This window comes from Seriola aureovittata, chromosome 3 (assembly GCF_021018895.1).
Source record: "Seriola aureovittata isolate HTS-2021-v1 ecotype China chromosome 3, ASM2101889v1, whole genome shotgun sequence".
Classification (NCBI taxonomy): domain Eukaryota; kingdom Metazoa; phylum Chordata; class Actinopteri; order Carangiformes; family Carangidae; genus Seriola; species Seriola aureovittata.
This window is the reverse complement of record NC_079366.1, coordinates 7,317,006-7,334,913: the sequence shown is the minus strand read 5'-3', so window position 1 is coordinate 7,334,913 and position 17,908 is coordinate 7,317,006. Positions and strand designations below refer to the sequence as shown.

The window sequence follows — 17,908 nt, the reverse complement described above, 5'->3', positions numbered from 1 at the left end:
TGTCACACAGACCAGTCAGTGCTGCAACACTTTCCTTGTGCCTGGTTTTCTCCCACATGAACCCACAGCCATCAGAGTCTGGTGTGTGCCAGCAAGTTTCTGGAGCTACTTATGTTGTGTTTGTATATGTGTGTCTGTGTGTGTGTGTGCTCCAGGGACCTCTGGTTTGAGTTAGACTGTGTGCTCCGCGGCTGCCGTCACTATTTGTTCTACTTCTTTAAGACACTCTCACTTACAAGCTAACATTTCCTGATTCCAGCATGATGAGAAATACCCACAAAACTCTTAGTTTCTTTTAGTCTGCGGCCACGCCTGCATGACCTCGACCTCATTATAAGTTCTTCATCAAAACCACACTGATAAAAAAAAAAAATTTGTCTGTGTGTCAGTCAAAAGCGATTTGCTTGCAATCTTAACTAGTGCTAATGCAAATGTTGTGATACTGTTAACACATGTTTAGTGACATGTTCAAAAAGCAGCTGTCACTGCAAAAAAAAAAAAAAAAAAAAGACACGGGTAACTCCGGCCGCCTTCATGTGAAAATGCAGAGCCTGTCCTCATTACCAGCCTGACACACATGTTCTGTCAAAGAAATGGCACCAAATGGGGACCAATTCTTTTTTGGATGCGACACGTCTCTTGGAGAGTTCCTTTTCTAAAACACTAATCTCTGGCCCACAAATTAGCTGTCAGTCATCAGCTGTAGACAGACATCGTATCGGGGAAAAGGCAGTCCCCAACAAATCAACAACATGTCAGTCACACACGGAAACACATGCTCACAGCCATTGACACCAGGAGGCACACACTGGCGGGCGTGCACAAACACACACACGCACACACACAAACACACACACACACACACACACACAAACAGGGAGAGGTGGATGCGTCTTACAAGCAACAGCACTTCCTCCTTTAGACTAATAGGCCCTAACTCTGTTTTCTCCATTAATTCAAGGTGACTCCTGCAAAGCATTAGAAAAAGGATATGAAGTTGAGGGCTCTCAAGTGCCCTCCTAATTAATATAAATTTGCAATTTATATTGCCTCAGTGAATTGCAATATAACTTTATAAAGGCTCTGTTATCTCTAAAAAAAGACACCATTTAAGAGTCAAACAAATGTTTCTAAGCATCCAATTGACAGCCCTGACTGGTGACTTTAGAGTGTCTTGATGGGTTGTGGAATTTAATGACAATGAATCAACATTAGATGAATAGTACATTTTCCACTTCAAGCAACACAATCAGAACCACCACAGGATTCAGAGGATGGTAACACATGCATGACAGGATGTAAATATGTTGACACAGATTCGTCAGGTACACAGACTGCTGTGGCACGTATCAAGTGACACTTCAAACAATAGTTCAACATTTTGGGGAATTCACTCATTCATTTTCTTGCCAAGAGCATGATAAGAAAATCGTTACTACTCTCATATCAGTCCATTAAATATGAAGCTACAGCTTAGCTTAGCTTAGCACAAAGACTGGGAACAGGAAAACAGCTCAAAGCTAACACAAGTCACCTACCAGCACCTCTAAAGCTCACCATGTTATATCTTGTTTGGTTAATCTGCATAGAAAAACAAAATATGTAAATATGAAGACTCAATCAATCAATCAATCAATCAATCAATCTTTATTATTGTGGTACTTTTCCTACAAACAAAATTTAACACAAAGCGCTTTACACAATAAATACAAAGCAATAAATAACTGTTATACTGTTATATGTTGTAAAATCCCAACTTGCTTGCTCAACTGCTGAGGTTTAGAGGTGCTGGTAGGTGGATTTTGTGGTCTTTTTGCTTTTATATTTGGTTGTTCTGCATCTCTTTGTGTCTCTTTGTGGTTATTTTTTTATATATATTTTGTCGTTTTGAAACTATTGTTTCTCTTTTTAGTTGTTCTGCGTCTCTATGTTCACGTTTGTGTCTCGTTTTCAGTAAGTTTGTGTCTCTTTGTATTCATTTGATCGACCTTCCAACAAGAAATATGAACACTTCATTTCATACAGAGGGTCTGGTCCAGGGACCCCCTGACCTCTTGGGCCTCAGGGGCCAGTGCCCAGTTCAGTAATTCATCCATGTGTGGACAGAGATTTCCTGTGCAGTGAAGAATTATTGTGGCAAATTCAGTAAAAGTATTTGTTTCTTGCAACATCTGACTTTGTTGTAGCGGTATCAATGTGTTTCTAGATTTCAGCAATCACTGTGCTGCTACAGTGTCATCATAGCTAATATTAATTCTGATTACAACCACAAAAAAGCACGGAGATCGCAAAACATCTGAATTATCAGGCTATGACTGAAATGTTGGCAGAATACAAGTAATTATCAGGAACTAGTGATTGTAAAGACATGAGATGGTTGGAATTGCTTTGACCTTGGTGGGGCAATTCATTTGTGTTTCCTGTTACATGTGAGACTGAGCCTTAGTTACATAAAGAGACAGAGAGAGTGGTGCAGTCCTGAGTGCTGCGGTACTGATCATTTGTGAAGCCTTTGTGTTTCTCTGTGCCATGTCTTGGTGGGGCAAAGCACCTCGCTGTCAGTGCCATTCAGTCAGATAAAGTGTGTGTGTGTGTGTGTGTGAGTAGGTATGAATCAGAGAGAGAGAATGAGGACAAGTAAGGGATGACTGGATGATTAGACACCCAGACTACTCCTTCATGTCAACCAACAAACATAAGAGTCACCATCCCAAACTCTAGAATAGAAAAGAATAGAATAGAATAGAATAGAATAAAATAGAATAGCAGTTTGTCATTTGATTTGACAGCACAGAAAAGGCAGTTCTACTGGGGAAATTTAACTGCTAAAACTCAAAGCGAAGCAGTGACACTTCACAAACTTCCAGTCACTACTGACTTCAAGAGTAGAATAGAAAAGAATAGTAAATGTATTGGTCAGCCATACAGTACACCCATGCCAGAGTTAAAATGACACCTTATACTGGTCTTGCAGAGGAAAGGTATGAATATTTTATACACCTCTCCTACCGCATAAGTCAGTCAAGTCTGTAAAAAAAAAAAAAACTAATAAGAGCCTGTTCTTTTCATCGGCTGCCGGGCTGGGGGACTGGCAGAGCAGTGCAGTAACGCGCCCACTTTAAAGGTGACCAGACACACTCTTTCTATGCCTCACAGTTCTGCCTGGGCTATAAATTTGTCGCCCAACTGTTGACATCGCTTGCAATATGCTGCGCTCAGAGTGTGATCACCGCATGCACTGTGAACAAGAACAAGGCAGTGCACTCTTTCTTGTCTGCTCGCACAGACACACACATACAATGGTGGCCAACGAGTCATAAAGTAATAAAGCTCTATGGACCTCTAATGAAAGCAAGGAAGAAGAGGGGGAGAGGCAAGAGGAGACTCGGATGAATAACAATCATTGCTCTGAAGGGGGTGGTAGGGTGTGTGTGTGTGTGTGTGTGTGTGTGTGTGCGTGTGTGTGTGTGTGTGTGTGTATGTGTGTGTGTGTGTGTAGGGGGAGGTATCAACTTCTCCCTCCTGCAGCAGTGAAAGCAAACTCCCAACCTCTCTGTGGTCCTCCCCCTCCTCCCCCTCTGGAAAGGAATCCACCAAATCGCCCCTAATTGAATAAGTGACAATGAGCGGGCAGACGAGGCGACAGATGCTCGCGTGCCTTTACAACCAAACCACCAGCATCACCTCGCACACTCACACACGCGCTCGCGCACGCACACATTCCTCTTGACTCCAATCTGAACCGGGGTCCGGAGGCGCATCACTACCGCCGCACGCACCTGCTGCGCCTATTGACTAGAGAGAGAGAGAATATGGCAGAGACGGCAGAGAGAAGTTTAATTCACACTATCACTTTATGGCTACAAGGCCCGGTCACACGGAGCCAATTGTTAGGCACTGCATAGAGAAGAGAGCCGCACCCGGGCAGTAGAGCTGTTTGTTTGTTTGTCCTGATAGCATGCATTTGTGCAGACACTGATCTGGGCTTCAGAGCCGCCTGTGGATCAATAAAAATATCTTTGGGGAGCTGGAAGCAGAAGTTAAACAAAAAAGAAAAAAAAACTTACTAAATCCAAGAGACTTGGCATCTTTGCACCTGCTGCAGCGGATGAATATTTTTAGCCCAATTATTGCTGTTCTTAAGCATTAAAAAGGCCCATGTTTGTTCGGCTGCTCTGGTTATGTAGCGTGCCTAAATGTATTAAGCCTCCATCTGCTTTTTACTTAGATTACACCCCCTCTATACATTAATTGTTTTATTCTGCGCAGTGTTTAAAACCCCAGTGCACCCCCCTCCTAACCCCCCTCCTTCCAACTCTGTCTCTTTCTTTTGCTGCCTTCTTCCATAAACTCCGGAGCTGACTTTGTTCTCCAAATGTGATTAGCTTCTCTGGGACGCAGGGAGTAATTGCATTACTGCATTGTGGAGCATTTGGAGCTATGGAAATGCCGGGCGCCCGTATCAAACCTGTTTAAATACCAAGCGCACTATGGTGAAAGATGTGCAAACATTTTGCAGACATGGCTCAGGCGATGAATAGACACTGGGTATAGTGGGAATAAAGGTTTTCCGCCAATTTGCGGGCTCTGGGTTCAAAAGGAGAACTTCTGCTTGGTGTTCGCGCACGTTTGGAATATTTAATAAACTATTGTTTTCGGGCAAACGCGCAGAAAGCTGTTAAAAGCTGTGCAGATGTCTTGCGTTAGAAGATCAGCCCACACTGAATAACCTGGTTCAAGTGGATAACATCATCAAGTCCTGAGACCATGTTTATACTACATTTCTCATGCAGCCGGTAGCAGCTGCTGGTAAATTATTCATCTGTTTTGCAGATTTTGTATCTATCTATTTCTTAAGGTTAATTATGGTCTTCGGGAATGATTCTGGAAGTGTTGACTGAGAAATAAGCCCTATCAGTAAACGGACAGTTACCAGTTTGGTCTGTTTGAAGGGGTGTTGTGTTCTTGGGTTTCTGCTCCAGATGGTCAGCTACAGTCTTCTGTCATCTTCAACTCCTGCTATAACATTTGTTTTGAATATGCATGAGGGTTTTAGTGACCTGCTACTGCAATAACTGAAGTTCCTATGAGTTGAGCACATTTATCTTTCGCTCAATGTTTAATACGCGCGCGCACACACACACACCAGTGCAAACCACAACCCACAACACGCGCGCAAAATGTGTGAATGGATCTGGAAAAGCTGCTTGGTACTCCACAATCCCCCATGACAACTCATTTCCTCACAGTTGTGTGGGGTTCGGGGCTCCGCTGGAGTCTTGTTTGGTCGCCTGTAATCGCCGGGTCCTGGTGCCAAACAAACCGCGCCAGATGGTCTCCAGAATGCACGGTCCCAGTTGTGCACATTCGTTAAACCTTAGATATCTCTCTCTCTCTCTCACCCTCTCTATCTCTATCTCTCCCTCTCTCTATCTCTCTCTCTCTCTCTCTCTGTCCCTCTTTCTCCTCCTCTGTCTCTTCGTTTCTCTCTTTCTATTTCTTTTTCTTTCTGCCCTCGCCCGTGCATGCGCATTTAGGCTACACAAATTAAACCTTTTTTTTCTGGTGTGGGGGGGGGGGGCTAAAAATGCATGCTAGAAACTGGTGCGTTTCGGATGCTGCGTTATCAAAACCCCATCCTGCGGGGAGTTTGAAGTGATGTTGAACAGATTTGTGCACGGGGACAGAGCTGCTCCTCGGCGTGACCGACTCTTTAAAGGCATTCATTAGAGTCCGGCTCCCTTTCAGCGCGATTCGCCACACAGCTTACCCGGCTTATACTCTCACCCATAGACAGCCACAGATGAGGCGCATGTGAAAAAAAAAAAAAAAAATATATATATATATATATATATATTTATGCATATATTTATATGTACCCTATATATTGCACTCAAAACATCTACAACAAAGTGCCTGTGCGCGGAGAAAGAGGGGGAGAAGCGGGTAGTCAGCTGCCACTTGAAAGAACACAAATACAGTAAGCTCATGGCATGTATATGCGCTAATGCCAAGGCATCCAGTGCGTCAGTCGTGTAGTTGGAGTGAGTAGTGACAGCCGTTTGTGCCAGGGTTGGGTTATATGTTATATGTTGTATAGCTATCAAAAGTGCGCCTACCATGGCTTTATAGGTGGTGACTGTATCTTTGTCTTGTCTAATGAGAATTTAGACTCTGACTGTTTTCTGCGTCTCCATGCTGTCTGCAGGGAACAGAACCGAAGCGAGAAAGTTGTAAACCTTCCCGTGTTTTTACAGCGTCAGGGTAAGCTCTCTGAATGGATGTTTTCTTCTCCAGTGTATTTTCTCCCTTGTCCATTGTAGCGGTTTGGTCGTTAATCTGAAAAAGTGGGGAAAGTGAACCCCACAGGGCGGGGTTTTTTTTTTTTACCCCCCACTTTCTTTTTTTCCACCCCTCTTGCGCCTCCTTCTCCTCTCCTCTGTGGAGTTTGAGTGGCCACCAGCCAGCTTTTGATTTAAGAAGCCTTTGCCTTTCCCGGGATGTGAAAGGGGGGGCCGTGGCTGATGTACAACTAGTTGGTTTGAGGCGGGTTATTTTGGGCAAGTCTGTGTGCAGAGGCACCTCAAACGGAGAGAGGGAGCGTGAGAGAGCGCACGGCGCACAGACCAGACGCAGGGAGGAGAGGGAGAAAGGCGCACAGATTTCAGTGGCACTCAGCTGGTTCTCCTGCACACTAGAGCATGTCTGTATGATAAGGGAGGAAAGATAGAAGCACGTTTGGATGCTTTTATGGAAATTAGTGCAACTTGAGATAGCCTGTCTTGAATATTCGAGTGTTTTTTTCCCTAATCGCTCCGCGGAGAAAGCAATGCAGCTGCTGATTGAAGGTGGACAGCATTTACTTTAAGTTAAAACTGGATTTTCCTTGCTCTACATTTTGGAGCTAATTTTAATCTGTTTTTTGGCTTCCACAAAGATGCAACCAAGAAAGATGAAGGGACTCTGTCTGGCAAGAATGTGGAAAGTTGTGGTTGTTTTGGCGCTGGCAGCACAACACGTCACCGGTAAGACACTAAAATATCAGATTTATGAGGAGCAGAAGGTTGGCACGGTTATCGCCCGTTTAAAGGAAGATGTCGCGGATGTTCTGGCTAAACTTCCGAGCTCAGTGTCGCTCCGCTTCAGAGCTATGCAAAGAGGGAGCTCGTCTTTCCTTACGGTGCGAGAGCAGGACGGAGAAATCAGCATCAGGACCAAAATTGACCGTGAGAAACTCTGCGAAAAGAATCTCAACTGCTCCATTCAATTTGACGTGCTGACCCTGCCCACCGAGCACCTGCAGCTGTTTCACGTCGAGGTGGAAGTGCTGGACATCAACGACAACGCACCCCAGTTCGCCCGTGCTGTCATCCCCATTGAGATCTCCGAGAGCGCGGCCGTGGGAGCGCGCATTCCCCTGGACAGCGCCACAGACCCCGACGTCGGGGAGAACTCCCTGTACACTTACGCGTTAGAGCCCAACAACTTCTTTAAGATTGACATCCAGTCCAGGACTGACGGGGCTAAATATGCTGAGCTGGTGGTGCTCAGGGAGCTGGACCGGGAGGTGCGCTCCAATTACGAACTTCAATACACGGCCTCTGACAGGGGCGTTCCCCCGAGAACGGGTTCGACCCTCCTCAGAATCAGTGTGGCTGATTCAAACGACAACAGCCCAATTTTTGACAAGTCGTCATATGTCATAAATCTTCCAGAAAACGCACCTGTTGGCACTCTGCTCATTGACTTAAACGCCACTGACGCGGATGAGGGCACTAACGCCAAAATAGTCTACTCCTTCAGTAGTCACGTGTCCCCCAAAATAATGGAGACCTTCAAAATTAACCCAGACAGCGGTCACCTGACCCTCATCAGGCGTGTGGACTATGAGACCATGAACTCCTACGATATTGATGTGCAAGCGCAGGACATGGGTCCGAACTCAATGCCCGCTCACTGCAAGATCCTGGTCAAAGTGGTAGATGTGAACGACAACAAACCAGACATCAGCATCAATCTCATGTCCTCTCAGGGGAACGGGGATGCAGCTTACATATCTGAGGCTTCTGCTCTGGACACGTTTGTAGCTCTGGTGAGGGTGGAGGACTTGGACGCGGGGTTGAATGGGGAGGTAGAGTGTAAACTTCATGGTCAAGGCTATTTCAAACTGCAGAAGACTTATGAGAACAATTACATGATTCTGACCAACGTTTCTCTGGACAGAGAGAAGAGGTCAGAGTTCAGTCTGACAGTGGTGGCAGAGGACCGGGGGACTCCCAGTCTCTCCACTGTCAAACATTTCACTGTGCATGTCACTGATGAAAATGACAACCCACCACGTTTTGAGAAGGGGCGATATGAGATCTTTAAATCAGAGAACAATGCCCCTGGAGCGTATCTGACCTCCATCATGGCCACAGACCCCGACCTGGATGCCAATGGACAGGTGAGCTACTCCATCTTGGAGAACTCTGTTCACGGGAGCTCCATCTCCACCTACGTCACCATCGACCCCTCCAATGGCGCCATCTATGCACTGCGCGCGTTTGATCGTGAGGATGTAAGTCGCATCTCCTTTGTTGTCCAAGCCAAAGATGCAGGAAAACCACCTCTGCTGAGTAATGCTACAGTTGTGCTCAACATCTTGGATGAGAATGACAACCCTCCAGTCATCGTGGTGCCCCAGCTCTGGAACTTCACCGCTGATGTGCCTGCATCAAAGTTCACAGAGGCCGGGCACTTGGTAACAGTGGTCAGGGCGACCGATCATGACACAGGGGTCAATGCTGAGCTCATCTGCTCCATCGTCAGCGGCAACGAGGAGGGTTTCTTCCTCATTGACCCAAGAACGTGTGAAATCCACGCCAACGCCAGCCTGGAGAACTTCCCCCAGGAGAGCGCCGAGCTGACAGTCGTGGTCCGAGATCAGGGAAGCGAGAGCCTCAGTGCTAAGGCGGTTCTGAAAATCACCCTCTATGAGAACATGGAGAACCACGTCCAGGTGATGGACCAGGGGGAGTCTTCACTCGACGCATCCCTGATTATCATCATCTCCCTGGGGGCCATCTGTGCCGTGCTCCTGGTCATCATGGTGGTGTTTGCTGCTCGCTGCAACCGTGAGAAGAAGGACACCAGGAACTCCTACAACTGCCGGGTGGCTGAGTCGACCCACCAGCACCACCCCAAGAAGCCCTCGCGCCAAATCCACAAAGGTGATATCACCCTGGTTCCCACTGTGAACGGGACCCTGCCAATCAGAGCTCACCACCGCTCACCTTCAGCCACGCCCCCAATGGACCGAGCCCAGATGGGGAGCAGACAGAACCACCACAGCCGCCAATCCCTGAACAGCCTAGTGACCATCTCATCCAATCACATTCCAGAGAGCTTCGCCCTGGAACTGGCGCACGCAACTCCACCAGTGGAGGTGAGCACATACACACCCTGACACACACACTCGCACACACACACACACACACACACACACACTAACTCACTCAGAAGCAAATTACTCTCAGAAATTTCAAATGTACTCCCTCAGCCCCATCCAAATTTTCTCTCTCTCTCTCTCTCTCTCTCTCTCTCTCTCTCTCTCTCTCTCTCTCCTCTCTCAGTCTCTCTCTCTCACTCTCACACACAGAAATAAACACACTCACACACACTCACTCACACTCACACACACACCAGCCCTCTCATCCTCACACAGCTGTCTCCGTTTGAGCAAATTAACTCATCTCCATGTGTGACAGTGACTTAATCAACATTGCCCTGTAGTTCAAACTGACTCTCATTAAAACTGTTGATGATTATAGATGTGTCTTTGTCTTTACCTTGTTTACACCCTGTCACCATCACCTCCGTCATAACCACAACTCACCCCTCAGTCATATGTCTCCATATTCATCTAGACTCACCCCCATCTACCTTTTTTTTTCTGTTATAACGTCATCCATTTTGTCTCATCCATTTTCAGCAGCCTCTCCATCAGACATTTTGTGTTTACTCATCCATTATTTTGTCTTCTGTGTTGTCTCTCTCTCCTTTTTTTTACCCCCCTCCTCAATTTCCCATCTGTTATTCACCCCCCCCTCCCCTTTTTTTCTGTTTCTTTTTGTTTGTTTTATTTTGTTTGTTTTGTTATTTTTGGATGTAGCAAGTCTCACAGCTTCTGTCCATGCTCCATCAGGGCCAGTACCAGCCCAGACCCAGTTTCCGTGGCAACAAATACTCCCGCAGCTACAGGTAATTTACCCCTATCCCTCAGTCCTCCCCCTTCCTCCCCTAACAGATTATCTTTTGTTTACTTTTTAAACCACTTGTGTTTCATTGTGTATTACATTTCCCAACAACCTGTTGTGAAGTTTTGCCTGTCAGCTGCTCAGTTACATGGAGATCATGGTTTGATGGCGTGTAAATGTATTTTTTTTCATAAGTTGTTATCATACCAATGTCATTCAGTTCAAAAGTATGCAACTCATTTGTCTGAATGTCACAACTATTTTCTTGGTAGGCTGCTTCTCTTCTTAAAGAATTGGGCTCAGGTTTTGAAGTGTGCATCCATCACGACTTTCATCATAATACTCCCCTCTATATAATCTGCAGATGATAGATTTATTGATACCCATAGAGGCTGTTGTGATAGATTTATTGATGGGATCTATCCACAATGTAGGATTTATGTGCAGAGTCTTAGAGATTTTGACAGATTCCAGAAGCATCCTTAAGTTTTATGTGATGGATTTATTTCTCATTAGTCTTTCCTACAAGAAGAGATTAATTCTGTCAGCGTGCATAACAGAATACATTCAGCTTTGTATTTTGTGTTGGTAATCTTTTTGTGAATGCTTCCCCGCAGGTATGCATTACAAGACATGGACAAGTTCAGCCTGAAGGACAGTGGCCGTGGGGACAGCGAGGCGGGGGACAGTGACTGTGACATGGGGAGGGAATCCCCCGTGGACAGATTGCTGCTGGGGGAGGGCTTTTCTGACCTGATACACCTCGAAATGCACCATCGACTCCACCCAGGTGAGCTTTGAGAAACCAGCTTATTTTTTACCCTCTCCCTCTCCTCCTTCGCGGCTACACACCAAAACAACTTTTTTGTTTCTTTTTTTTTTTTTTTGCACTTTTCTCACCATAACTTGCCAAATTGGCTCCACTCAGCTGAGTCACATACCTTGCACCTTCTACAGTGATACCTCACACTCAACTATCATCTCACCTTCGCGGCGCAATCACACCTAAGCTGAATCTTATCTCGCAAAGGTTTTGGTTACACTTTTGGATGGATTTTGTCGAGGTTTGATCCACCCTAAGTCACATGAAATGACTGAAAAACTTGAAAGATTCTGTTTCGAAAATGAGACATTTTCTTTCTCAGACCAAATTTGACATGAACTAGTATTGACCCGAGCTCTCCTCCAGACCACACCCAAGCCCTCTAATGTACCTCCTGCCTGACAAATTTCAGCACCACGGACAGCATCAGGCCTAAGCCCATTATTTGTCTGTACACCTGCCTATACAGCCACTCCATTCACCCTGTTGCCAACACAATCCCCATTGTACTCAGCCCCATTCTTCCACACAGCCCTCATTTCCACGCTCGTTATCACACCGAGAGAGGTTACAGTGTGTCTGGCTGTTTGTGTTACTATATGTGTGTGTCTGTGTGTGTGTGTGTGTGTGTGTGCGTTATCTGCCCCTCAGATAGAGTCGTGTCTGTAAAATCCTCCCTGGAGCGGAGATGAGTTGCCTGTCACTCATCGGTATGCGTCTCAGGGAGCTGTTTTTATTCCTCCCTTCTTTTTCTTTTCTTTTTCTCCCCCCCCCCCCCCCCGGTGAGTGACAGTGGTACGCTTTCATGTCTGAACTGAGGAGAATTCATAGTAATTGCTTTTAGAATGATGTTATTCTCTCTCTCTCTCTCACTGATTGTCCCTCCCTCGCTCTACCCCACATGCCCAAGAGCTCCTCAGCATTGCTCTCTCTCTCTTCTGTACTTGTTAATGTATTCTCTATCTTTATTGAGACGGGTAAAGGGAGGGGTGGTGGACATGGATGGTCTTTCTTTATCTCTCTTTTTTTTCTCCCTTTGAGAAAGACTTGGAGGTGTTGCAGCCCTCCTCTTTTCCCTTCCCTTCCACTATCTTTTATTCTAATATGAAAAAAAGGGGAGGGGAAGGAGATAATGGGCCGAGAGGGAGGATTATCCCTGTTTCTCTCCAATAGATTTAATTTGTTTAGATTTTTCTATTTAGATGGGCAAATGTGGCTATTCATGCTAGATATGATAAAAGAACTAAACAAGCAAATCCCTGCCTCAGCCACACAATTGGGTGTGTACATTCTCGGCAGAGCAGCCAAATATTACATTAACATCTGCCTGTGATGCCATTCGAGTGGGATCTGGCAGTTATTTATTTATTTATTTATTTATCTAGTTCCTGTGATTGTTTTCATACCTGGCACTGCCCGGATAGTCGAGCTGTAGGCTGTAAATACCAACAATCTGCTCCTCCAGGCAGGAATATGAAGACATCAGGAGGAAAAAAAAAACGAGGGAAACCACCACCAGGCAGAGCTGTGATTTTGAAATTAATGAAAGGCTGAAGCGCTGCAATATAAAATATTCAATACGTATGGTACACAAAGCATTCTAATAGTATAAGGCAAGGTGTCTCAGACTCAACAGCTCTTGTTTCCATGCAAAAGAAAAAGAATCAGAACCATGACCTCCTGCTGAACTGTGTATCTCGTCAAGTATAGCGATACCATACCACAGTCTCAAGGTTTAAGACATGTTTTATTAAAGCGTATTGACATTTTTTGTACATAACATTTTTCAAACCCTACTTCTGTCTAAATATTTTTTGATCACTTGAGATGTATCACTTGCTTTGTTTTGCAGTTATTCGTTGTTTTTGTTTCCTCAGTAAATGTCATAAAAACTTTCCTGTAGTTGGATCTCTTCTTGACTCTCTCTCCCTTGTTTTGTTTTGTTTTTTTTTTGCTTCAGCTATGAGACTGTGCACGGACGAATGTCGCGTCCTGGGACACTCTGACCAGTGCTGGATGCCCCCCCTCTCATCGCCCGCTTCCTCCTCTGACTACCGCAACAACATGTACATCCCCGGAGAGGAGTCCTCTCAGCAGCCACAGATCGACGATGACCAGTCCTCAGTTGACTCGGAGCGCCGCAAAAGCTTCTCCACTTTTGGCAAGGAGTCTGGGAACGAAGAAGCCGGAGCTGGGGGAGTCATCGCCGGAGGAGGAAGTGATGCATGTGCAGCTGGAGGAGGGGCTGGCTCCCTCCTCACAGAGATGAACTCCGTGTTCCAGCGGCTCCTCCCCCCTAATATGGACTCATACACAGAGTGCACTGAAACAAGCCCCCCCTCGTCCTCATCAACCACTGAGAGAGGAAGCGGACGTGGTGGCAACATTGCTAGTAACCATAGTAACAACGCTGTTCCTCAGGACAATCGTAGAGGGTTGTTGCCAGGTGGGAAAGGTCCTGCTTATCCCCCAGGTGTGGCTGCGTGGGCAGCTAATACCCACTATCTAAACCCTGGAACTGGATCTGTGGGGACCAACCATGTTTCCTCCTCCTCTTCTTCTTCTCCTTCATCTTCCACCTCCACTTCCACCTCCACCTCCACCAACGGACAGCCGCCGCACCTCAAATGGCTGCCAGCCATGGAAGAAATCCCAGAGAACTACGAGGAAGATGACTTTGATGGCGTCTTCCATCAGGGTCACCAAGGTGGAAAGCGCAGCGAAAGCCGCCACGAGGCAGGCATGGACGCTAGCGAGCTGGTGCACGAGATCAACAAACTGCTGCAGGACGTCAGGCAGAACTAGAGAGGAACAAATAGAGAAGGCATAGCATGGTTTCACTGTGTGATGGGAGCAACATTTCAACACATTCTGGCAAATGCGTGTTCTTTGTGCCAACTTGTATAAACTATATGATGACTGTTTCTTGTTCACTGTAATGCTTGTCTTGTTTAATTTACCAAATATCCTCTTTGCTGCCTAAGCGCTGAGAGACTCAGAGAAAATAAAATATGGCACTGAAGTTGTGATGGAGGTGACGTGAAGGCATGAAAGCGATCACTCCGAGAACAGATTGCTCAGTTGTCATTACAGTCTCTCCGAAAGTTGCTTGAATGAGTGATTTCAAACAGAAATCCACCAACAAAGACTGTACCCTTACTTCGTTTGTAATGTTTACAGCGGCGTGAACAGACTCCACCGAGAGAAACCAACAGTTGTGTGATCTAATTTCTGCTTTTACAGTGTACAATATTGTACAGCGTCTGTGGAAAAAGGCAAACTCACTTGAATATTGTGCTATGTCTCCTGTTTTGTTATTATGGAATGTAACTGTACAATTTGACCTTTGTATTTTAAAAATACACTCTTTTCTACTTCTATATATTTATATGTGTCCATGTATGTTTGTACAGAAAAAGAAAAGAAATGTCTATTTTTTATATTTGTCACTGCATGTCTTAATATCACTCAATGTGTCTCTTTTCCTCTGCTCTGTTTATTTTATAAAACAACTGTATTTAATTTTGTTATTGAATGTGTGTGTGCGTATTAAAAATAATCACATTCCAATGCAGTTCCATGTTGGAATTCGGTTTTGTATGGTAACATTGTGACCAGTGGATGATAAATAAAGTGGAGGGATTCATAACAGGGTTATGTCTGAACAGTATCAGTAATTTCATGCTTTACTTTATTCAAATTGTCTGTTCTTGCTTAATTTCTTTTGTTTTCCTCTGTAAGTGCTTCCATTTGCCCCCCCTGTCTTTTACCACCCCCTAATGTCCAACATCAGAACTGCAGCACAGCCAAACTGCTGTGTGCTCTCCATACAAACCCTCACCGATCCTCATTATACCACAATTCACATGCATGATTTTTCTACTAAACACACCATTAGCTATGAATTTATTCCCAAATGATCTCTTTAGATTAAAATGCATTTAGGTGTTAATTTAATTACCGAGTAGGGATTCTCTATCTCACCGTTTATCTCATCCATGACAGCATCACACTTATGGTAAATAAATGAACAGCATCTGATAATGGCTGCACATGATAAGAAGTCAATGTATCCTGTACAACGCAGCCATAAGGATTCATAATACAATTAAATACAAAATGGGAGATGAGCCCCTCCCCTATCTTCCCTTCACTCACTCTGCTAGTGATCATCGCTGCTGATTGGCTGATACAGTCACGAGCAAGAGCACACACGTGCTACGTACATAAAAGACAGAACTTTGAGTTGCGTTTAAAGGAGGGACAATTCAACAACTAAGGCTAAACGAAGCAATTAACCTCATGAGATGGAGCTTTCCTTCAAAACAAGGCTACACACACTTATGAGAACACATACAGTAGACTGGCAGATGCATGTAGGCAACACATGAACACAAACACACTTACTCTCACACGCACAAACACTTGATAATGAGCTCATTTGTCTTCATCATTAAGGAGGCCAAGCCTCAATAAACAACAAGCACTGCCTGCCTGTGAGTGAAGGAATGCTAAATGCCAAATTAGCTTAGCCTCCTGTAAACCAAACTAGCTTAACCCTTAGATGCATAAGTGGGTCAAAAATGACCCGGTGAGGTTGTTTTCTTGAAATATCTTCGTAATGAAAAATTGTTATTATTTCATATTCCAGGTATTCCTCAAAAAACATGTTTTTGATATAATGCCATTTACATTTTTAACTTACCTTTTATACATTTTAAGAAATTGTAGTTTTTGTAATACTACCCCAAGCTTCCATAAGTGGGTCAAAAATGACCCGCATGCATTTTCTATGGAATCCAATGGGAACCTTTGATTCTTATCAACTGAGGCTGTCAGGAATAAATTAACTTTGGATCACACAGACTATATCAGAAGTGTCACCCCTCAGGAAGATTATTTTACAAAGCAAGAGCTGATACGTGTAAGTATTATCTTCATATAATATTGTGTGTGTGTCTTTCATGACTGTTGTTATTATTATTTATCAACAAATTAGCCTACGTTATAACTAGCTAAAACTAATGATATAATACAAGAGGTGATGAAGTGCACAAACTTGGAAGGACAGAGAGTAGCAACAGCTAGAGGAAAAGAATGGAAAAATGTCCTCAAAGATGAATTCATGGCCTTCATTGGATTGACCCTGCTTGCAGGAAGTGAGAAGAACTGGGATGTATCAGTCCGTAAGTTGTTTGGGAGTCCTCTACATAATCCCATGTACAAGGCCACTATGGCTGTTGGAAGATTTGAAGACATTCGCCGTACCTGGCGCTTCGACGATAAGAGGACCAGAGCCTTCCGACTGGAAACAGACCATATGGCAGCCTTCCGCTATGTATGGGACCTGTTCCTGGTCAACTGCAGACAGCGATTCATCCCCAGTGATTGTGTCACTGTGGACGAACAGCTTGTGCCATTCAGGGGTAGGTGCAAGTTTCTACAGTACGTGCCAAGCAAGCCTGCCAAGTACGGCCTAAAGATCTTCTGGGTTTGTGATGCACGCATCCCCTATGCAATAGATGGTATAGTTTACACGGGGAGACAACCAGGAGAAGAGGTTCAGAAGAATCTGGGGGAAAACATTGTCCAGCAGTTGTGTAGTAGATTTAGAAACACAGGTCGAAACATCACCATGGATAACTTTTTCACCAGTGTGCCTCTTGCACAGCATATCTTGGAGAAGGATCTCACTATTGTGGGGACTCTACGTCAGAACAAGCCAGACATCCCTCCTCTGATGAAGCCTTCCAAGTCCAGGGAGGTTCACAGCGCAGAGTTTGGATTCAACGACAGCCTTACCATGGTCAGCTATGTCAGAAAGAAAGGAAAAGCTGTTGTGCTCCTGAGCACGATGCACCACGACAAAGTAGTGGATGAAAATAGCAGAAAGAAAAAAACAGAAGTGATCACATTTTACAACAAGACGAAAGGAGGTGTAGACACCACTGACCAGATGGTTGGCACCTACACCTGCAAGCGCCAAACACAGAGGTGGTCCATGGTGTTGTGGTACAACCTAATTGACATCGCCACCCTGAATGCCTCTTACCTTTTTCAAAAATGTTAAAAAGTGAAAAAAAAGAAGATATTTCAAACATGAAATCATTCTTGTGTGGTCCTAAATATAATACTAAATATTATACAAGGGATTATTCTTAACCAAAATGACAAAAATGGCTTAAAAACACATTGATTCTAATACGGGTCATTTTTGACCCACTTATGGAAGAGTGTAGGGTCCAGTCACTCATGCATCTAAGGGTTAAAATTAACTGTAGCAGAGCAGTCTCGGCTAATAAACTCCTTATGGATACCTATGAAGATGATTTTAATACTGTCAAGGAATAGTTTGACATTTACCAACATCATATCTGCATGGTAAATATAAAGCTATAGCCTTAGCTTAGCATAAAGTATGTAAAGGCCTCTGTTAAAGGCAGAAAAAATCCACCTACCAGCAGCTCTAAAGCTCTCAAGTTAACACATTATATCTCATCTGCCAGACTAGCTGTTTCTGCCTTTTTTCTTTTTTTTATTCAACTCCATTTGTTTTATTAGCTGTTTCTTCCCGTATCCAGTCTCAGTGCTGAAGCTAAGCTAGCTGGTTGTGAGCTTTAGTTTCATATTGACTAGCATATACTCGACTAACTTTCAACAAGAAAGTGAATAAGCTCAAATTGTTGAACTATCACTTTAAGCTTTTGCTATATGTAACAGGAGAAATATGTCTTTCATAAAGTCTGTGGGATGTAATTGACCAAACGTGTGTCATTTCAAAATTAGATTGGCAATTCATAATGGATGATCCATCAAGAAATTTCTTTAGCATAGGCTAATGGTGTGT

At 44.4% G+C, this 17,908-nt stretch overlaps 1 protein-coding gene across 2 annotated transcripts; it reads left to right on the top strand.

The window, feature by feature from the left end:
- Window positions 1-6,070: 6,070 nt before the first annotated feature.
- Window positions 6,071-14,714, top strand: pcdh18a (protocadherin 18a). 2 transcript variants are annotated; one of them, XM_056372589.1, is made up of 4 exons: window positions 6,071-9,427; window positions 10,154-10,242; window positions 10,856-11,028; window positions 13,022-14,714. In XM_056372589.1, the coding sequence occupies exons 1-4, from the start codon at window positions 6,938-6,940 to the stop codon at window positions 13,864-13,866; spliced, it is 3,597 nt and encodes a 1,198-aa protein (XP_056228564.1). In that variant the 5' UTR covers window positions 6,071-6,937; the 3' UTR covers window positions 13,867-14,714. The 2 variants fall into 2 exon arrangements, with proteins under 2 accessions (XP_056228564.1, XP_056228565.1); XM_056372590.1 differs by having other exon boundaries at window positions 6,072-9,427; window positions 10,187-10,242.
- Window positions 14,715-17,908: the final 3,194 nt, after the last annotated feature.